Raw genomic sequence first — 24020 nt, forward strand, 5'->3', positions numbered from 1 at the left:
ATTGAGGTCAGTTGAGTGTTCAGTGAATTGAAACAAGGCATTGTATGATGAAGTCTGGGGTTGTAAATGAGATGAAAATGTGCTGAACATTGAAAACTCCAGCTCTGATGAATACTTGGCACAAATTAAATTTCTGTCTGCACAGTAGGAGCATCAGATGAATGTGAGAAATGAATTTAAAGTGGTAATGCCTTCATCAGAATATATTTTTCCAAGATAATCGCTCACTGAAAATTTGATATGAAGCAGTGCTTGCCACTTACTGCTTATTTTTTAGTTTAAAACTAATGAGATCTGGTGTTACATCATTTGATATAAAATTAGTTTATTCCTGAAAGTGAATGAAATGATGAGCTGTTTACTTCTGGAATGCACAGATTGGCTCAGAGCTCGTAGAGATGAGACCTGCAGGTTCAGACCTCGGTTAAATCAGGTCATTCAAGTTCCCTTTTTCAGTCTTGTGGGATCTTTCAGACTCTTCTTGAGTTCTTCGTTTTATTTGACTGGCCTTTAGGACTTGGCATTCAGCAATCAATAGCTCCAGGGCCGGCGTTTGATGGGATGAATACTAATGTAGCAGAACAGCATTGGCATATGACTGGCTCACTATAACTTTATATCTGACGTTATCTCTTAATCTTTATCGAGAATGTCTCGTGTGGCTCACCTAATGATCACAGCCCAGTACATTTGTTCTGTTCGGTCGTTGCATTAGGCTCATCGATTACAGTTAATCTGCAGCTCCTAATTCATAACGTGGTGCCATCCAAACAAATGCTGCTTCCCAGAGTTCCCTGCTGCTAGTGAAGGTCCTTCGTGTGCTGTTTATTGTGCTGTTAACACAGATTTCATCAGCTTATGTATTCAAGGACACCAGTCGTTTATTGTGGCTCTAAATGTATTCAAACTTTTCTGCAAAGATGAGCAGAAACATGAAATTGCTATTATAATTTTAATATGCTCATGCTCTTTTTCTACTGGTACCTAGAGACTCCAGCTCGTCTCCAGAGCCTTTCTTCTTCTTCTTCTTCTTTATCTTTAATTCGGTGGCCGGCAAGGTTGTGCAGTGGTGACACGGGCTATCTCAGAAGTCACACACATGTGGTTGAAGTGTCCTGCTTATCTTGTTGTGAATTTGTCTTTCAGCTAAATGTCTTACACATCAAATGTAAAGGTGAATGTCACCACTAGATGGACTGCCACACTAAGAGTTGAATAAAACCAATTGTCAGAGCTGGTTTTTAGTGTCGCTGGAAGATAAGAATGAATTTGGTCCCTTTTCTTTGTAATTTAAAAGAATACTAATCATGGTTTCTGTTTGGAAATGGGCTCTGACAGGTTTTATCTGTTTAAAGAGATGGAAACAGACTGCGTTTTTACTGTTAAGACTGAGTTATGAGACCAGAATAAAAATACTTCAGTCCTTATCAGATGATCACAAAATTAGGCCCTCAGGACAAGAAATGTGTATCAAGTAATGGATCGCACATTTTAAACATAACCTAAGATAGAGGCTTGCTTGCTTAAATTTATTATATCAACTAAAATCATCCTTATTAGGGGTGGAACTATCGCCGAAGCTGTAAATACCATGTTATCGCAACACAGAGGGACAGCAGGACAGTAAGTGAACAGGGAAAAAAAGCAGAAGAATGAGTGCTGCACCAGTTCAAAAATAGGGATGGGGACATGGATAAAATCCTCTATCACAGAGAGTTGTGGTGGCTTAGTTGTTAGGATGGATGCAATATATTGTGAACACAACCTGAATTCAGAGAGGGAGCTTTGTTGTGTATTATTCCCATTCTCTCCGCGCATTTCGCGTAACTTTGCTACAGTCCACTATGAATAAAAGCAAAAATATCCCGAATACATATTTTTATTCAGCAGATTTATTTTGTCACATGATATATTGTACTAGTATACTAACATTAGCACTAAACACAAACCATGGCTAAGGCCATGGATGGATTACTGAACAGGCTTACCAGGCACAGGCCCAGGAGCTCCCCCCAATGGGCTTTACCTGCAAAATGTCCCTCAAATAGACATAATCCGACTAAGAAAAAAAAAAAACTTTATAACCATGGAGAGACGCAAAATGATTACAAAGGACACAAAGCAACCACAAAAGGCACAAAATACAACAACAAATACAATGGCAAAATAAGCACAAAGACAACTAAAACTACAGAGAGACGCAGTATAACCATAAAGATACCGAAACAGCCACAAAGAGAAGCAAAAAGACCGTCAGGGACCCATTGTTTCATAATCTGTCCATGGCTGAGATTTATGGGAATGTCATTAATTTTGCAGGTATTTGGCCAGTAAGTATGAATCAAAGTAATCACAAGTTAACCAGTAACCAACCAAAGTTATTACAATTCATTGTTTCCCTCAAAAACTCAAGTGTCAACCTCATGGTGGCACCAGAGGAAAAGTCAGGGTATCGCCTCGGGCTGCAAGGAAAACTCATTGATTCAAGTCATCAGTTGATAGGGCCCTCATTTAACTCGCATTTCAGTCAAATTTCTGCCCCTCTGTTTTTTATCTGGATCATTTTGCACAAATCAAGGAAGGATGTTATGGACCAAAAAAAAAAACAATTGTGATGGAAGTGGAGAAAGGTGATGAGGGCAGCGTGATGCCAGACTGTGCGGCAGGGCAGCGGCTGCTCCGGTGATGACTGCCAGTGAAGTTGGCTAAGCCACTTTTGAACCAGACAGTGGTACGACCTCCTCTTGGTCCGTCCATCGTGATTGACTGTTCGGCTGACAGAGCTGTCAGCAGCACGGCAGGAGAGACGCTCTGTGGTGCGCTGGGATTTTTGGACTGAACTATAAGCAGGGTGCACACTTTTACTTTCTCTGACTATGTTGAAATCTGATGTTTTTACATCACAGATGTCAAATCTTTGTGTTGAACACTCAACTCTGATTCAACTAGGGCTGAGCAGTATATTATTATTATTTCAGTGTGCTGATATGAAACTAGATATTGTGGCGTGATATGGCGTAAGTGATGTTTATCAAAAATCTCACTGTGTTAATATTGCCAATATTGCACGCTACAATACTGTCGCAATATCAAGGTATTTGTTCAAAACTATGATATTCATGCTGTTGGGGTTTATTTTGCAAAAATGACTTCCTCACTGAACATTATTCTGCTTATTATACGGCTATAGCAATAGTTTGACACAATATATTAGTAAAAAAAATGATTTTATTGTTTCTTCAGAGTCTATGATCAGAACTGAATCCATAGCAACGGTCTGCTACACAGAAATAACAGACCTTAGAATATCATAACTGACCAATCAGAATCGAGTTTTTAACAAAGCAGTGTAATAATATAGAGTAAATGTCTACATTGAGATGGTTATATAATCTATCGCAGAATAGCCTAAATGTATCAAAATATTATTTATAAGCCATATTGCCCAGCCTTATTGTACATAAGCTCAGTGACTTGATAAACCTGCTGTTGAGCCAGAGACCTGCAGAAACTTTTATCAGCATTAGCTAACATGCTAACTGCTAACATCAAAGAAATGCATGTCTTTTTGGGAGCTTACCTCACTAGCTGGCTAGCTTTGGCTCAACTGGTTTTCATCCTCTGGGGATCATGAATATCTGTACAAATATCATGACAACAGTTGTTGAGATATTTTAATCTGGACCAAAGTGGTACAACAGAAAGACATTACCCAAGCCAAGTAGTTTGGCTAAAACCCCAGGGTGATAAGCAAGTTTCCTACATAAATTATTACTTTTATTACTTGTTTGTTTGTTTGTTTTTAAATTATGACACCACCTGTCCTATAGTAACTGTTGATACTAAACCTTGGAAAACACAAGTCAATCCTACAAAGATGGTTTAGGATGGACATGGGGAATAGCTGTAGAGAAACATAAACCAGCCACATAAAGGTGCTCTGATAGATGTTAATAGGGTGTACTGAAGCAGTTTACTGGTTAATACATTTGCACTCAAATGAATCTTTTGCCAGTGTGTTTCTTTGATAAGATAATGATCTTTGATTCTTGTGGCAGCACAGAATCTGTTATTAGAAATGATTTGACTTCATTTTTCTTCATTCACACACTTTAATTTAGCAGCGATATGAAGATGAGACAGAAGATAAAGTGTAACAAAGGTTATTGAAACAGATTTGATTTTGTGTTGTTGTGGATACAAAGTCTGATCCCGCTGAGAAATCAATTAGTATTCAGCTTTTATTTCATCAGACTGCAGTAAAAAGATATGGAAGATATAAAGAGAAGAAGAATACATGATTTCCTCCAGGCCGATACGATGTCTGTGCCATTTTTATTGAGGAGGGTCTGGGACTTTCAAACCATAAAGGTCTTTTAGAGGCCATCTCTCAATTTTTCAATTGTTATTTTATAGAAGATAAATATCTGTAGCCTTGATGAGTTCAGAAATGACAGATTTGGAGGATTCATTGATGATGGCTACTGTTTGGCTTGTCTCCTTAATGAAGACTAAAGAGAGCCTAATAGCCTAAACAACAAACAGCGGTGGGCTTCACCACTGCAATTAAGCCCACAGTTTTTAATAGCAAACTGATTAATTTCTTTAATCAAAGTCAGCTGTATCCTTGAAGTGCAGTCAGCTTTAATTATGCTGAAACACAATACAAAAGCTGCAGCTACTCTTCTGTGAAAATCTTCACAAATTTCAGGCACGTTTTAATGAATAGGTGATACAAAAATGAAATGAGTTTTTACACAGGGAGTGTAGCTTGAGATTATCTTTTCACAAAAGTTTATACAGAACTGCACATTATCTTAACAGGTGAGATTTTTTCTCCTGCTTTTCTCCTGTGTGCTCAGTTTTATTGACATGTTTACCTCTGTCAAAGATACTGTGTTTCCATCCCAAGTAGTTTGTCTGACAGGCAGCAGGAGAGCTTGAAAATGTCCAGAATTCCCAGACAGGTAGACCAAAAAATACAGTTTAGATTTTGGTGGGGATTTTAGGAATGCACAAATGATTGACCAATAAAGGGAAATTCATATTGTTTATTATTCCACTAATTAAGCAGATAAATATCAGATATAATAATATATCAGATCAGCATGGATGAGTTTTGTAGGGGGATAGAAAACAAAAGATCCTGTAAACATCAATGCAAATCAGTGTGTGTTTGAATTACAATTTTGACAAGTGTATAAGCATTCATGTTGAGTTAAACAAACCTTTGTTTTATAGATGATGTCTGATAAATATTTTGTGACCTTGTCTGAACCTGGGTGTTCGTGATACTTTAATAAATTAAGTCTAATCCATCCATTGAGTCTTTCCCCGTCCAAGTGGATCCATGCATGTTTTGTGCGTTTTCCGTAACTGATAGTTGAAAATGCTAACAATCGATTAATCATTAATAATTAATAACATACCAAATGCATACTCTTTGTCTCATTTTTTTCTGATTTTAAGTTTCCTTATTCAACAAATGGCTCTGCCAGAAAAAAACAGTGACAAATGAGGTGTAATTACTGCCATTTCTAGACTATTGATTAATCAATTACTGATAAATCATCATCCCTAGACCCAACAGTGGTCAAACACTAATACTGAATTACCAGTTATCATTAAGCTAATTGTTATCTATAAATATTTAGTTAGAGACAACAGTCTGACATTGATATACTGAAACATTGTGACTGAACTTGCAGCCTCAAACTCAAGCTGTCCACCTGTAGTAAATGTCACCGCGTTATTAATACGGTTGATTATAGTTTCTTATTTGGCATAATTTAAATGACAGAAGCTAATTCATATTTATTGTCATCAAAAAGGAATTAATGCTGCTATGAAAGTAAACAGTTACCACACTCTGGAGGCTCATACACTTTTATTGCTCTTCTTTTGGGATCCCTTTCCTCTCCAGGAAGAATACGTAACCAGAGATTGTGATGGATTTGTGTGTTTATTTGCTTTACAATCTGCTACACAGCAGCATTATCTTCTCTCTCATTATATGAAACAGTGATCTGTCCCTCAAAGGGAGGTGCGGCATTGATTACTGGGGGTTGATGATGTATTGCCAGTCTGATGAATATCTGATTTAACCTATTATGTCAAAGCATTTAATTTGAATTTGTAGGCCAAATTCTCTATAAAAGACACTTTTATAGAGAAGCTCTTTTGTACTTTTCAAGGAAAAATAAATCAACATTTGAGTCAGAACATTTTCTTTTGTTTTTGTTGTTATAGTGATGTCAGTTAGATTTGGTTCGGTCAGAGCTGTGGAATATTAAATCAACCATCTTTACTCACTACATCTTCGGCTTTCTCACCCTCAGGTGCAGTAGGCACTTTGTTAATTTTTAAGAAGAGCGTCGCCATTAGCCGCTGGACTCATGAATGACTCCTTTGATTCTGTATTTTTTGCAGAGGATAGTCACATAGTTTGGAGAATACTATCGATCCAAGACGAAACTGACAGGAGGGCAAAAGTTGTTAATCTCTTTTTTCTGTTTGTCTGCACAACTTTATATCAAACAAGACTTCCTGGATCTTATGTTTTTGTACTTTTACCTGCCTCACTAAAGAGCACCTGTATGACCAGCCACCAGAGCGACACAGTGCTTCCTTGTCCCGTTACGGACAGAACGGCAGGACTGAGAAAAAAAGGCCCAGTTACAGCTTATTATGATATTTCAGAGCCACGATCAGGGTCATGCAGTCTAACTGTGCAGATAGAGAATCAATCAGGCAGACTAGACTAACATATTCAACTAAACAGCCCCTCTACACTCTCGCTGCTACTTGTGCTGCCACTTTTTGTGATTGACAATAATTGGGGAAGCAAACAAGAATGGGAAATGGGAAAGCATTTTCTTTTATCTGGAGAACAAATTTTTTTAGACCAGGGCGCATCTATGCAGCACTACAGTACTTCATTATAATGCCGTTTTCTCACACATTTTTCCTTTTTCAGAAAATTGCAATTTGGTTCTAAACCAGAACCCCCCCCGCCACCCAAACTGCCTAATGCTCACATGTGCAGAAACTACAGGTTAAATTAACTTCTTTTTAAAATATGTGACTGACAAAAGTGAAATCATCTGTTATCTTATCAGTATTGGCCAGGAGACACAGGTAACAGTTGGTCATTGATACTGGCTGAAAAAATACATATCCTGAGGTAATTTATTGACATAAAGTACTTGACATGATAACTGGAGACTTGATGCCAAATCTTAAGGGAGAGCCGTACATTTAACTTGAAAAATCAAGAATAGGAATGACATTGTTGGGTACCATAGCAATTTGGAGAATTTGGAGAGTGGTCCAACATTTCTACCCTATAATAGCTCACCTCACCTTCCTTTTATTGGGTGGTAATTTAAATGCTTGCTTTTGTGGCATGTCATTTATCAAGCATGATTTAACAAAGTGCTTTTATGCTGCAACTCTACACGCCGTAAACAAATTGCTCTTTCTGTGTGCTCCTTGTTATCGGCAACGCTGTTGCCAGTAATTGCCGTAGGAATGTAATATTCGGCCTAAAGAGCAGCTCAAAATTGTGTCTGTTCCTTTCAAATTACTGCGGCTTTGATTTGATTATTTACAGCAAAACATTAACCGAGCTCTGATTGAGGCTTATTGTAGCGCCTTGAACCATGTTTCCTGCCCGCTGCACAGTTAATGCTGCTTTATTCCTTGAATCTAATGTAAATTCAGCTGCGTGAAACGTACTGTCAGTGCAGTGGTGATGCCTTATGTAGGTCAGTTCTTCTTCAACGTTAACTGCTTGGCCTTGTGATGAGTCATTTCATTTTGCGATTGAACTGCGGTTTTATTATTCATACTCCAACAGAGATTGGAGTTGCGGTGCATTAAAGCATGACGTTGTCATTTCCCCACTCTCTGTGCCGTTATTCCCTTTTCCCCAAATTGGAATTAAACCCAACATTTGATGCTCGCCTTAATTGTTTTTCTCTTGCAGTCACCAAACTATAGTTAAGCCTCGTCTCTCTCTGGGCATACAGTATTTTATTTGGTATGTTATTTTATTGGTTGATATTTTTTAATGTATTTTTTTTCCTGCTCAAATTGCTGTTTTAGTTGTTTTTCTGCAGCTTTTGCCAGTTAAGGATTCATGAGTCTTTCTGTCATTGTTTGATAACAGAAGGGTGGTTTCTCGCTTCAGATTTAAAGGAACAATATGTAACAGTACGGCATCCAGAAATGACTTCTGCAGTCCAAATAGCAATATGGAGTCATAAACTGTACATTAAATTGTTCTTAATCTTATTTAATATATGATCTATGGTTAAAGTGAGTTAATCAGCTGTTTATAGCTGGCAGTTGTTTGTAAATGTCAAGTTATTATTATTAGCATATTGCTCAGTTTAACTGTTAAAAACACTTGTGCCTTATAAAAGATTGCTCATGATTTCTAACTCATTTGACAAACAATCAGCATTAATTTGAACTCTAAATAATGTGACATGGGCAAACAGTAATACGAGTTACAGGCCGAAATAGAAAATTAAAAGCACTGTTGTCATGAGCTGGTATTTCAACTTAACAAGTTTATTGGTCTTTGACGGCATGCTAGAGTGACAGTTCACAGTAATAGGTTAGCCATTTAGCTTAACACTTGGTGAGGCTAATTTCTGAACAGGCTAATTACTGAAATGAGTCTTTACCAACATCATATTGAACACCGACAAGACAGAGCAAGCCAAGAAGTAGAAACGACATCATTTCAAAATAGAATTTCAAAATAAAAGTCCCTGCACAAAAACAAATGAACGTGAAGAATTTAGAAAATAAAATAAATTAAATATTTTGCCTTTTGCTATTTTATGATTTATTACAGTAAATATATTGCAGATCTCTCCTTTAATGCGTACTGGTATTGCTGTTTCTAACTGACTCAACAATTGATCTGAACCGCAAAACGATTTTTCTACAATGAAGTGGCTGAACACATCAGGTGAGAAGCGTGAAATTGACCTCTGAAGAGTAGCCGTGTATGTGAGTTACATTGTAAAGACGGCTATTGAGGGAATTCAAACTTAAATAGATTCTATTTGGGACTCTTTCTGCAGTATGCGTATCACCTTAATGCCCTTACAAATATTGCCTCATGGTGGATGCACTTTAACGGGTGCTGGATAATCAGCAGCCCAGATAGAATCACAACTTTTCTTGGGAGCAGTTTCTCCTCCGTTTGTTGCTCCAAAGCAGCATGAGGTCCCATATATCTTTTTGGTACTGTCTCTTCTGTTGATCTAATTGGATACCCTCTGCTGCCTACAATGAATCATCGCAGGACCTCTTCTCTCCCCTCAAGTACTTATTTTTATTGAATGCAGGGTTCCCCTGAAACACACGGCTCAACCTTAAAACTTGTATTTGTCCCTTGGCTCCAGTCATTGATCTTTTTTTTTCTTCTTTTCTCTTTTTTTTACGGCTGTGTCAGTATCACTTTTATTCCAGCAGAGGATTATGGGCTGGCTTTTATGTGCTCTGCCTCCCCAGAGAAAGGCCAGGAGTTCAGGCCATTCTCCACACTCCACTAATTGACTTCTAATTTGGTAAATGCATTTTAAGGTGGAATGAAAAAGCCGACCCCTCTTTGAGATCATGTATGGGGGATGACACTTCCACTCCTCTTCCATCTATTAGCATTGTTTCTTATTTTCCTCCTCCTCCGTCCTTGACACTTGACCTCTGCTGATGCAGAAGAGGCTCTGCTGCTGCAGCTCGGGGAGATTACTGGTGACATGTCTGAAACAGAGGTGAGTCGATGGAGGTGTTTTGGCATGCACACCATGAATTTTTTGGAAAGAAGTTGAAATCCTGGCAGTTTCTCAGGATCATCAACATTTGCGAGCATCTCACTCGGCCGCTGATCCACACCACAAACACCTCCAGGAAAGTGGCTCTCGCTGAGCCGATCGAAGGCAAAGATTTTTTTAATTACTCGCCCGGTGCAGAATGGAAAGGCACGGGCGCTGCCTGCGGGTATCAGTATTGATTTGAGTGTATGATGTTTTAATGAGCCCGGCGTGTAAATGATTTGTTGCAGTTGTGTATTTGTGAAAGACTAATTTGTTTGTTTTTCTTGCTTTTGCAGTGGATGGATTCTCAGTTGACTCGGAGGCAGATTTAAGGATTTCCAGACAGAGCAGGATGTCAAAGATCTCCAAGGCAGCCAAGGCTGTGAAGAAATTGGATGCAGGCAATGTAATCCGTGCGATAGTGAGGTCAGGACAAGCGGCCCCTGGACCCCCACTTGGCCCCATCCTGGGACAGGTAAAATTACTCACGATTCCACTTCTTGCTCCATCCGTTCGCTCCGAGTAATCAGGAGTATTAAGATAATTGCAGGAGCAGGGCTTCATTTTATCAACTGACCTTCGGCGCACTGTTCTCATTAACGGCGAGACAACCTGATCCTTCCCTATTTTCACTTTGCCAATCACATAGTTGCCTCCCTCTCTCCTCAGTCACCCCGTCGTACATCCCCACCTCCACCTCCGTCTTCTCCCTTAGCCCTATTCATATTCCCATTCTTATTCAAGTCGCACAGCTCCGTTGTGCAGGTGCTACACTCTGCCTCAGTCTGCTGCAACTATTTTCTCACAGTTTCCAGGCCAGAGACACTAACGCCTCCATCCAGCAGCAGCTGTCCACAGGCATTAGCCTCACTCTTTAGAAGCCAGGTGATGAAATGGGATTGAACTTGTGAAGGTTTTGTCTTAAATTCTTGTATACTTCTCTCTGCTTCAATTGCTCCGCAGAGACAGCTGAGCTTGTGTTGTTTTTTTATTGCTCAGGGATGCACCGCTACAACTTTTTCACCACTGGTGCCAATTTCTCCTAGAAAAATTTATGTATTGGCTCCTTCAATAATAAAATAAGTCAGCAGTCCACAAGCATCGAGCAGTGAACAAAGACAGAATGAGTGGTTCAGAGTGAGTGGATAAAAATAATTGAGGCTGAATTATTTTTTTGGTGTAAATAAAATTCATCCATCTGTAACTTAACTGTTAAGTGCTGATGCTCTGTCCATTAACCTCATCTTTGCTTCTTATCACACATGTGTTGTTTTAAATCTTCCTTGTAAAATATATATTTTATTTTACGCCATAAAGACACAATCTGCTCCTGTTTTAATGACCATTCAGCTATTTAATGTTTGATTGTCCTTTGCAAGATTGAATGAAAGCAACCCCCGTGGCTTGTTCTGTACATACAAATGAGAGCCAGTTAGCCTCTTTAATGGACAGTGCTCATCAGCGCTGGATGCTGTTGCACGCTTGGAAACCAGATCAATTCTCACAGTTCATCCATCTCCGTGACTTAATGGCGACACTCTGAGAGGAGAATGGAAAAGTGAACAAAACTGGCAGAAAAAAGCCACACATGATTAATAATATCGTGGAAAAAGCAAATGTCAGAAAGGAGTTAAATGATGTGAAAATCTCACATTTCTCTTATCTGACACAGACAGTAACACTGCCATTACTTTATGGTTCAGTTCAGAATGATGTACTCTGCTGTCAGCAGCTGCACAACATAAACTATAACATAAAATTTGTTCATTACTGGAAACCCCAGCTCCCTGCTAGACTGGGACAGAGATTCACTGCTCAGATGTTAGTCATTTTAAACAGATTTCTCTACTGTTATTTATTTTTGTTGCTCTACGTATCTACTTGGTATAATTTTCACCAATATTTTCACAAATGGGGTTGGCAATTAACATTTTTAATTATTTATTTTAAGGTGGACCAGTTAATTGAAAGATTATCGCAATATGGAAATGCAATATACAAATCCCAGGAGCTGCAATTTTTTGATAAGTTAAAATGTGTCATGACATACCATTACAAATGAAGCACAGATGCCCCTGACCTACAAATCATATTCTCCAAATGTTAGGGATCATACTGATACAGGTTTTTTTTTGTTATCTGTCTGTCTGTCAAAATAATTGCAGTATGTTTTTTTTTTTTTTGCATATTGTTACATATTGTACAGCCTTAATCAATTTAATTATTATCTCAATAAATCAATTAATCTCTTGGTCTGGGTAAAATCAGAAAATAGTGACAGATGTCCATCACAGTGTCCCAGTGCTCAGCATGATGTCTTCAAATTGCTTTTTTTTTTTTAACCATATCCCCAAAATATTCACTTTAAAATTAGATAAAATAGAGACAAGCCACTAATTCTCACATTTTAGAAGCTGGGGTCTTCACATTTGCCGTTGATGACAAGAAAGTGTGAAATCCTTATATTTAAGAGGCTGAAAGCAGCAAATGTTTGACACTGTTGCTTGAACAGTGACTGAAACATTGAGTCAGTTATCAAGCTAGTTGGCAACTACTATTCTTTTGATCAACTAGACAATTAATCAGCAAACCGTTGAAGCTCTGCTGTCTAGTTTAAATCATTAAGTGATTCAGTCCGTCCAGCTCATTTCTAAGCTCAGTCCTTCTTTCCCTTAAGATGTTGAAAAACTCGCTGATAACTCTGCAGCTGAGCTCAGAGCACTTCAGTGTCTTTAAACTCATTGTTTTAAGTTTTCACTCACTGTTCTTATAGTGTTGTTTCGACCGCAGCAGGCAGCTGATTTCAGCAAAAAAAAAAAAAACACACACTACCTGCTCAGCACCCAACTGTAGACAGACAGACACAGCTGCCGGTGAACAAAGGAACAGAAGCAGAGCTAAAAGGAGAGTTAATATTGGGCTTGAATTCATCAGGCGGCCAGAGACATGACTCCAAATGAGTGATGGTGTTGCTGCTGAATGTGTTCTGTTTGCTAACAAGTTCACATTATCAGCCTAAAAGGTGATGATGTGTCAGATGTTGTGTTAACAGCTTGTTTTCACTGCTCCCAAGTGGGGAAAAAAAATCAATTAACTGATTTGTTTTGTATTAACACACAGGCAGAGGTGTCTTGCCCAAGCTGGAGGGGCCATGTGCACCACCAGATTTCTGATATCTGAAGTTTTTATATTTTTATTTTAATGATATATTATAATAAATTTTTTATAGTATGTAATTATGAGCGTTATATATTATCAGTCAAATGTATTCTTTTAATTATCGACCCGTGTTTCTAAAAGTTTTTACACCGCATGAAAAATATTTAGCTCTTCAAATACCACCTTACTGTTTTGTGCTGTTTGGTGCTAGCAGAGACTGTGGACACTGGCACTTTTTAAGTAGCCTCTAGCACTTGTGCTCAGTAAAATATTGTCCACTTCATTTTTAGTCTGACTCACCGGATTCACCCTGCAGGTATAAGTCCTGTCATTGGTCACTTGTTTCTAGCGGCATCCACTATCTACGTTTTCAGAGTCCCTGGGAAACAAGAACAACCTCCTAGTTGCAACCTACATGCTGAAAATGGCAAATTAGCGCCGGCGACACTGGTGGTACGAATGTAAACAAGCTGACACCTGTTACCTTTTCTTTTGCATTTACGTCGTCATTTCAACGGCACAACTCACCTCCAACAAGCAAAACTTCCCTCCTCAACACTATTTTGCAGCAGCACCGTCGCTGCATCCCGGGCTTAGCACTGCCCAAGACGTTTGTGATTGGATTAGAGAAATATAAACAAGTCAGGGTGTTTCTTCATCTGTAGCAGAATGTGTGTGTGTGTGGAGCCAGACCTTCCTCCAGCTCTCAGCGCTGTGGAGAGAGGTCTGGCTATGTGAGACTATTTTCAACAAGCCTGCTTGAGATATTGTCTGAATTGAACTGCATTTCTCATCATAATAGTTCCAATTTGGAGACACATTTGCAGTGTTTGCATGTATCACTGTGACTAACATTATTGCAGGAAAGATGAAACTAATTTTAAATTAGATTAAATTTTAATTTTAAGATGTGTATTATGTATTATATTGATAGTATTAGATGTTTTTAACTTCATTTATTTAATTAAAAAAAATATTTCTGACATTCCTACTAGAGGGAGCACAGACGTACACAGTTTGAGATTCTAGGTTGTAGGTCACACCTCAAAAATATCACACTCCTTTTTTCCCTGTGGAATTGGTTTCATCCAAAAGTTGCAGGATGAAGGTCACAGCAGCAGGTGCACATCAGTGCTGAAGGAGCCGTACAGTTGCCGGCTACATTTTGACATTGTGTTTGCTGAAGTGGTTAGGAGAGAATCGATCCCTTTTTCAAATCTGAGAAAATGAAACGCCTTTAATTGCATTTAAGAAATATTGGCATTGATTGCTTTGTAAGATTGTCGGCTAGTACCAGCAAAAATTAGTATCCATCACTCAATCCAGTTGTTTAGCCTTCTGGCTCGTTGCTCGTGTAGATTTGACATGTAATAGCATAGCATCCTATTTGATATTAGTTAAGGAGAGCTGTGTGAATCTTATTACAGTGAGCTGCTTTTTACCACCACTATCACAGGTTATACTTGGCAAACTACTGAAGTCCATTTGGCAACTCCCGGTCAAGATACACGGGATTTATTTATCATTTACAAGGTTGTAAAATTAGACTTTGTTGTAGTTCCCTCTTTGATTGCCGAGATAAATGAAAATGTAAAACTAACTAATTTATAAGGAGGAGTGCCAAGGATGAATTACGCCGTCTCAGACTGAGGGAACAAGCTGTCCGGTCTGGTCGGTCTGGTGGTATAGCTACAGATACTTCAGTGTCTCCTGCCTGATGGCAGAAGGGTGAACAGGCTGTGGCTGGGGTGGGTATCATCTTTTAGTATCCTTTGGGATCTCCACTTCTCTGATATCACTGATGCTCTGTAGATGAGTACTTGTGATGTTCTGGACGGTTTAATGACCAGCTGTCCTGGGCCGTGCACATCCAGGTTGCTTTCAGCTGCTCTTCTGTAGACTTTGACAAGAACGATACAAGAATTTTGCCTTCTTAAGTTTCGTTAAGAAATACAGCTGTTTCTGAGCCTTCCTTTTCACCAGGGTGGAGATGCGTGATGTCCATGACAGGTTCTCTGTGATATTGATTCCCAGGAATCTAAAACTGTTCACCTGCTCCACCTCAGCTCCACTGATGTTGACAGGTGTGTGTGTGTCTTTGCCTCCTCTCTCCAAAAATCAACAATCAGTTCTTTGGCTTTTAACTGAAGTTGAGCAGTAGGTTGTTTTCTACGCACCACTCTGCAAGGCTGTTTATTTCCTCCTGATATGAAGTCTCATCGTTGATAGTGGTGTCATCTTCATAATGGAGTTTTCTGTATGTCGGGGACTGCAGTCATGGGTGTACGGCATGAACACGAGGGGGCTGAGCACATAGTCCTGTCTGTCTTGGGTCTGTTTGTTTGGAAGTTTGCAGTTTGAGTATGTTACTCAGGCCCAGAGAGTTCAGTTTGCCAGTCAGCTTCATAGGGGAGATTGTGTTGAATGCTTAGCTGAAGTCAACATCAATCAAATCAAAAAATAAGATGTAGAAGAAAATATCTTTGATAACAGAAAGCCTCAGCCCTGTCCTCAGTCAGGAGCTTGTGAGTGATTGGCTATTTTCCCTTCATGGAAATATTTGTAGATGTAATTGAAAGACGTTAAGGTAGGCATGAAAATCCACTTTGCTGGGCCACTCATGCCTGCAGTCTGAGCAAAGTGTGTCATTTTCCCCAACCATAACAGCACAAAAAATTTACATAAACATTTATAAATATATACAGTGTTTACTTTAATATAAAGTGGGTGATAACGGAGCTACAAAAACTGATTCAGTGATGATGAAAATAAAAATGATGCCTTCAAGATCTTTGAATATATCTGTCAAATTGCAGAAAATTGCGTCATTATTTTCTTTTTTTCTTCCCTGGGAAAGGACCCACATGCCTGCCTCTCTAATTGTGCCCCCCCACCCCCAGAATTATGGCTTGCATGACGCCCCTGAACAGAGGTTTAAGAAAGTCTGTTCTTGGGAGGCTTGCACACAGACAGCAGTCAAAGCCTTATGGACTGATGTTTGACAGTGACTTTACTTTTGAAGGAATAATACAGTGAGTACAGTAATAATTCCTGCAGTTGGGAAACATCCAGACATTTTTATCCAATAACAAAGAGGAGGATCTGTGCTTTAATCTCATCCCATTTCCGCCTCTTTTATTCCTGTTCAAAAATACAGCAGCCAGGATTTTAACAGCTGCCAAGTGAAGAGACCGTAATAACCCAATTTTACCCTCTCTGCACTGTTTACCAGTTAGATGTATAATTGATTTTAAGATTTTTACTGATCACATTTAATGCTCAGCTAAATCTTCCCTCCCCTCAGCTACACTGGAGACTTCAGCGCTGAGAATTAGCAAACTCGCTCTGTCACTCAACACTCAACTCTAAAGGTCATTGAGTTTTTCTGTTTTGCACGTTTGCAGCACATCCTGCCTCCAAAATGTGAAAACATTTTTTTCTTACCTTGTTAATTTTGCACAACATAAAATATTGAACATTTATTAAACTCTATTTTACAGCAGAATTGGATTACTTGACAGACAGAGGGCATATTTTTAATGACAGCTTCAAATCAGCATACATTAAAACTCCAAAAACAGCCACGCTCATAAATTTTTAAACAATCCTGCGTGTCTCTCGCATCATATAAAACCTGTCACAGTGACATGAGTGCTGATATGTCAGCATCAGTGGATGTGGGTGGTATTTTTGGGTGCTCTTACCCCAAAAGACACTGTTTCCTTTCCCACAGATGCGATAGTTGGAATCTGATCATTTTGCTGAACCTGAAATGTGTGACAGCTTGAGATAACACTCAAAGTCAGAATAGTGTTTCTTTACCAACGTCAACAAGTATGCAGTGGAGTCTTTACCGCCTGTCTCTGTTTGTAGGGTCCATTTCACCTTTGAACACTTGTTCCTAACTGAGTTTGGTCCAGATATTCAGTTTCAGCCAGAAGCATGTTAAATTATGGATGCAGCACTCCATTGAAATTATTTTCTATGTGATTAGTTTTGAGTTTTCCCAATTGCAGTCTTGAACTTTTCTTCAGCACCACACTTGGGTTTATGTTTCTGTTGTTTGAAACTGTTTTCTTGCATTTTTTCCTTTTAACCTCCACATTTTATTTCTCGTTTATGATTTCATAAACTCAGCTGAGACATAGCTGCAGTATATGAGGGGTTCATTTACTATAACAGATATCTCTGCATTGATTTATTTTCCTAAATTGTGTTTTTTTTCTTCTTTTATTATGCAGCGCGCTTTGGGGAACATCAGTCAGGCTGGTGTTCGTTGATTCATTTTGAGAATGTTTTTTTTTGTTTTTGCAAACAAAGTCTTCTTATTATCAGCTGGTTGTTTTTTTCAATTGATTAATTAATCACTGAGAATATAAAGTGTCAGAAAATGGTGAACTAATACCCATTCATAATATTTTCCACAGCTGAAGGATACATCTTTAAATTGCATTTTCTGTGTGGCAGTCTGATAATAATTATATCTCTTTTCAGTGGTGGAACATAGCCAAGTTCAGTTACTCAAGTACTGTGCTGAAGGTTGAATACTTTATTTGAGTAATTCTATTTATGCTACTTCATATCTCTACTACACTGCATTTCAGGTATATATTGAATTCTTTTCTACACCACATTTATTTTTAACTGGGTTTTCCACTGTGGTATTGTTATTTTTTACTTTTGCAACAATTACCAGCTCTGGTTTGGTCAAAATAAGCCCTTAATTCACTGGATGTGAAAATATCAGGAGAGGAGCGAGATGGAAGGGTGTTGGACATCAGAGAAGCAGCAGGGAGAAAGTGTTTACAGACAGAATATTTTCACATCTAACACAGTGAATTATGCGTTTATCTCTACCAAACCAGAGCTAGTGATTCTTGAACCAAGATGAACCAAGATGGTTTTGGTCTATTTTGTTACCGCTGAGTTTGAATGAAGTGTATTTTCGAATGATAAAATTACTGTTTCTGTAAATAGAATCTGATGGCTTGGGCGAGAGTGATAAATCATCCGTCTCTGGTTAAACAAAAAGGATCTTAATCTTTCACAAAAAGGTCTATCTCTAATGTTGTCAGACATTAGAATAACAAACTGAGCCTGTCAGTAGCAAAAAGAGCACTTTGAGTGCATGTACTTTGACAGAAACCCATTGCCATTGCAGCCTCTTTCATGCCTGACAGCTGTGATTTCAAAAGTTGTTGTCCCCATTAGTCGCTTAGGCACAAAAACATCGGAAAATAGGGTCCACGTTAAAAAAAAATGAAGTTACCCTTTCAGTATAAGATCTGAGTACTTCTTCCACCTCTGTTCATTTTACAGTTGTACATCACTTTGCTAATTCAAACCATTCTGTTCAGTTAATTACCTAGATGGTGGCATCACTGTTCAAATGCACATCAGTAAGTAAGTGAACGCATCACCATTCACGCAGCCAAATTCAGTGCTGATTCTGACTGTCCTCAGTTCAGTAGTGCATTCAGTCTGCTGTTAGTACTGTACATAAGGTTAATAGTGTAGAATTATCAGATTATAATGGTTTCTGTGGCTTTGTTCTCTTAATGAGGAACTACCATACTGTGAGTCCCAGCTGAACTGACAGCGCTGCTCTGTCACCAGGGAGTGGAGCGCTACTGCTAAAGGCTACTGATTTATCCTGCGACTATATTTAGTTAGTTCAGTTAAAGAGTCATTGTTAAAGATTTGTTTGTCCTCTCAACACCTCTAACTTACGATGATGTAAAATAGAGAAAACAGAAAATCCTCATGTTTGAGAAGCTGTTTGGCATTTGGGTTTGACAAAAAACTTTTAACAATTAAATGCATAGTGTTAGTAATTTCTGCTGCTAGGGTTGTCCCACGTCTAAACAACAACAAAAGATGTACTCTAATGACATTGTGAAGTAGCGTAGGATCATGGGAGTTGTTATCTTCACAACTTCAACAATCAGTCTTGACAGGATCCAGGCAGAAATCATGTTAACCGACAAGGCAATTATATTAAAGTTTTATTTACGTTTTGTTTAGAAGTGTTCGCTAACTTCCGTCCTCACTGCCTGTCATATAATTTTGTGTTTTTCACATTTCCCGTTAATTCATCATTACCTTTAATTATATATTGGCTTATATATTTATTTTATATATTATGTAGATTTTGTTATAAAGAGTCTATAAATGTTACATAACTTTCAGTTTAAAAAGTTGTTAAAGATTTCGATTTCGTTTGTCTAGTTAATTCTTCAAATTTGCATTGATATCAAATGCAGAAAATGTTCACGTTTAAAAAGCTTGAACCTTTTTGGATTTGTCAGATTTGGATTTGATGGATTTCAACAATTACAGGCAGCGTGGAGGATTTAGTGGCATCAAGTGGTGAACTGGGAGATTGCAAACACCTCGAATCACCCTCCCCTTCCAAGTGTGAAACTAGCGTGGCTGCGAAACGTGATGGCCTCTGTGGAAGAGGACCCATGCCCACTGTAGATATAAATGGCTCATTCTAAAGTAACAAAATCACAACAATTAATTTTTTCAGGCAATTATACACTAATGAAAACATACTTTTAAATATTGCTTTCCATTTCTGCTACATTCTGCCACATTTTTACCAGTTTGTGTCAGACGAATTGACCAGTGCTTATCTCCTATTTTAGCCCCAGGTCACCCTGACATCTGAGACCAGAATTAGTATGCGTTTGTCTCCAGTATTGCATTGCGTAATGCGTATCATAAGAGACTTCGGGTCTTTTGCATCATTTCTTTCTCATAGAATATACTTTGAAGTTCTCTCCAGAAGCTGTGGTGCTGATGGTGTGTGCTATGATGAATGATTTAGACATCTGTCTGTTAAATGTGGCTCTCTCTGCCAGACAAGGTGGGTGTGAGCTCGTAGGCACACTGTAGCTGTCGCCGCGTCAGGGGTAATGAGGTGAGATGGGTTGTAACCAAGTGCTCAACCGAGCAAAACAAAGCCATATGTTTGTCTAAAGGTGCCTCCTTTTTGGCTGTTTGGGATGTCGCTGTTGTCGGGGCGCCGTGTCGTGCGCGTTTGTCTCTCTCGGCTCCCGTGCTCCATCAAGCTCACACCGTGTGTAGCAAACGGTAAATAAATGGCAGTCGGCAGCCGCTCTGCTTTAGGCTGTGGTCCCGGCCCTTTAATCTTAGCCAGCCTCTCTTCCTCGGTTTTTTTCCTCATCTCTGTCTAACCACCCTTGACAGGGGAAGTGCAGAGAGGTAGGCTGCCTGTCGGCTGCGGGGCAAATTTAAACAAACGAGAGAAATAAAAGAAGGAACGGGAGACCAAAAAAAAGGGGGAAACTGACAGCTTTGGTACAGGAGAATAATTACAGGCTGGAGTGAAAATTAGCACAGGCGAATAGAGGGGAAGAATAGCGAGCGGCGGAGAAAGCGCCGAAAAAGAAGAAGGAAAATAGGAGAGCGGCTCATGCACTTTTCTTCAGGAGCAGCTTATGAGAGTCTGTGGGAGCTGAGGGAAAATGCTGAGCATTGTATCTAGACCTTAACAGGTGTAACAAATTCTAGGAGGTAGTCATTTGCAGAGCCTGCTGCCTATGCAGTCACTGCTTTTAGTATAATAGAAATATGAGAAGTTGCCCAACAGGGAGTGCATCCAGAATGCGTGTGTTTGAAATGTAGAGTGAGCGGGGAGGAGGAGATGAAAGAAAAGAGGGTAGGCGAGAGTTAGATGCTGTCTACTACACTGGTTATCCCTCTGTGGTTTTTCCTTAAAAGTCTCTCTGAACCGGAGAGAAATTCCCCACTGAAACTTTAACTGGATTTCTCTTTGTGGATGAGTGTACATTAGTCTTAATACATCCTGTGAAAATAGGCTGTAAATCAAGCATAACGCAGCGAGAATAAGCACTTGCATTTTGACAAATAGCCTCAATTTCAATTAATAGGACCATTAAAGCTCAGAGGAGAGGCCGACTGGTGCATTCACAGCCGCTGCGAGGAAAAAAAAAAAAAAGAGCCGGTTCACTCTGCAAAAAAAAAAAAAAAAAAACATCGCGCACACTTACTACAACTCTTGACACGCACCCCCCGTCACATCAAGACTCCTCTCTCTTTCAGCATTAAAGGCAGACAACACGACAGCACACTCAAGGATTACTGCGAGAGGATCCGAGCTGATGGGGCCGCTGGCATAATTGTGATAAATGACGGCCTTTTGTCAGGGTGCCGCTCTGTGAAGCAAAGAGCGCGTTTTTTCTAGCTTAAAGATGTGGGGCGGGGGGGGCGTCCATCCCCTGCACCAGTTTCAGTGTGAGCAAAACACGCAATTTTCTGTGACTGCAGAACGGGAGTTGATTGACTTTAATATAATGGAGGTTTAGAAAGTATGAGGCAGTTATTTGTCCCCAAGGCCTCTTGGTTCTTGAATAATTTGCACCTACTACTCCTGTTTTTTTCCCTATATGTGGGTGACAGGCTGCCAATAACGCTCCTACATAATAGCCAATGAACTGTCAACACCAGGCGAGTATGAAACACTTTATTAGTTTGCACTCTGTCCTGGAGGTGTAGCCGACAACAGCTGTGGAATAACTTCACAGTATACACACACACATGGTAAGATGTCCAAGTCCCACACGGTCTACATAATGTGTCGGTCTCATGACGCCTCAGTAGCTCCATGAGGAAACAAGGCACTTGACTGTACTGTACGTCCTCTACACCTGCTGCTTTGACCCAGAATCCCATGATACTATAACACCCACATCTGAACAAATCAGTGAATCAGAGACTTCATCCATAATTCAAATGGAATTAAAAAGTTTAATTCTTTCATCTAAAGTGAAAAAGGGGGATTTGAGGGCAGCTAGACAGTCTTTCTTCTTTTTGAAAATGACTAACAGACTTTTTAGACAAGTACAGACAACAGAAGACAGCAAAACATGAATTCTGAATGTGTTCTCACACTGTAAAGGGATTACTTACATTGGTGTTCTGTCTTTGTAAACAAAGTACTAAAATAGACCTGCACTGTAGTTTGTTTTGCAGCAGGATTAAGATGATGCATGTTGCCCATCTTTAAGCCCTAGCATGGAAAAGATTTTATTTATGGAAACAGTGTTTTTCATAAGTAGTTGGCATTGTGAGTTATGCACATTTTGCTGTGCCAGAATTGCTAGGGGATGGTTTTAAAAGGATTGCTTGGATTATTTGAAGTGAAGCTGAATGAGGTACTTATCGATAGTCAGTGTATAACCGACAGGAGATGGCGGTCAGCACACACCCAGTTTGGAGAATCAGCAGAAGTACTAGCGCGGAAGCTAAGTAATGAACTGCTGTGGACATGATCAGCAGCAAAAGTTATTTAAGCCACTTGAAGCCTAAAAAAAACAATATCAGTTTTAAGTGTTTGCTATATTTTAGCATTGGTCGATGTGTAAAAATTTTCTAACTGCCACTGTCAGCCCAGCAACTGGCGATTGTCAATATATATTGCCAATATATTCACCCCCCCACTTCCAAGCCTCAGCTGGGAGATGTGTGCAAGTGTCGAGTTCAATGCGTTATGTACACTAAACAAAATAACCTCAATAAGTGTCAAGAAATTAAACATTGTAACACCTTATTAAGTTAAACATAAAAAAAAACAACCATACGCCTTCTGAATCAAATTTTTTTCTTTGACCAAACTAAGATGAGGTTAATTGGCTGGGTAACTTGACACACTTCATTCAAACTCAACAGAAAAACAAAATAAAACTCACTAAAACTGTCTTTGTTAGTCTTTCATCTCTTCCAACATTCACCAATTCTGGTTTGACCAAAATAAATCCTTAATTCACCCCTTCTCGCTCCTCAAACCAGCTCAGCGTACTCTAGCCCAGCTGAGTGGGTGTGTACTGTGCAGCTGGATCAGAGCGTGTTGCTCAGCAGCGGCTCTCATTTTCTAACTCTGCAGACCAGCATAATAAAATGAAAAATATTACTCAAAAAAAAAAATCACCCCAAAAAAACAACTGGCACTGGACTATAGGCGCTGACGGCAAAAATGTTCCCCCAATCGCTCCAACTCTACTATATTTAGAATATTTTCACCATTTTACTTTGCCATCAGACACCCTTTTCTGACAGGAAACTGCTGTTATATAAGCCAAATATCAAAATATCACTCTCTCCAAACCAACCAAATTTCACAGGAGAAGTCAGTCATTTTAACCTGCAGAACATGAGAGCTGCAGATCTACTGCTGCCTCGATCTGTCAGCGTGTTTGTGTTATTGTGTGATTTTGCTAAACTATTATTTTTAAACACTGAAGTCAGACAATAACACTAAATATTTTCACCTATGGAGTTTGGTTGGTTTGGCGAAAGCTTTATTTAGCAGTTTCTCACCAGAAAAGGCTGTCTGATGGTTAAGTAAACTGTTAAAAAATATTCTGAAGGGTGACCTTTTTTTAAGTGGCTAAAATGGTTTTTGGTGCTGACTGTGTCAACAGCATTACATTGCTTAGCTTAGGTGCTGGTGCCCCTCTCTGCTTTTCCAAACTGGGGACATTGACTATCGATAAGTACCTAATGCATTCCCACTTCAGATAATCCAAACTGTCCCTTTAACATCAATAGAAAATGTGGTCCTGAAAAATATGTGAAGGTACAGTATGCATCTCTAAAATCATGTTTAGCTGATGCTCAAATTCTGCATTTAAATCACGTAAAAGACAAAAAAACACAGTTTGGCAGGGATGGCCCCATGAGTCTGCAGGTTTTCACTCCAACCAAACACCACCGTGAGTGATTTCACTGATTAATATTTCCTGCCAGACAACTATTGAGTAATATCAGCCAGTGTTTCCCCCCGGTTTGAATGAAAATCTGGCAGCAAGATAAATCAGGGAGGTCATGACATAAACAGATAAGATACGTGGAGAAACATCCAGCACATATGTTCTGTTTATTATGTTTTTCTGACTCTTCTCTAACCTTCATTTCATTGAGAAAAAGTGGATAGCTTTACCTCTTCAGAACTCTGAAACCTCCTGAAATAAGGAAAATCTA

At 39.1% G+C, this 24020-nt stretch overlaps 1 protein-coding gene across 1 annotated transcript in view; it reads left to right on the plus strand.

Annotated features, from left to right (window-relative positions):
• The window catches only part of mrpl11 (mitochondrial ribosomal protein L11), a 64147-nt gene that overhangs the window by 10898 nt on the left and 29229 nt on the right, over positions 1 to 24020 (plus strand). Inside the window, exon 2 of the mRNA XM_084718947.1 lies at positions 10130 to 10308. Within this exon, the coding sequence (XP_084575073.1) occupies positions 10186 to 10308 (123 nt within the window). The 5' untranslated portion in view covers positions 10130 to 10185. The remainder of the gene's footprint in view (positions 1 to 10129; positions 10309 to 24020) is intronic.

Source organism: Lutjanus erythropterus, chromosome 5, assembly GCF_056507025.1.
Source record: "Lutjanus erythropterus isolate fLutEry1 chromosome 5, fLutEry1.hap2, whole genome shotgun sequence".
Taxonomy (NCBI): Eukaryota; Metazoa; Chordata; class Actinopteri; order Lutjaniformes; family Lutjanidae; genus Lutjanus; species Lutjanus erythropterus.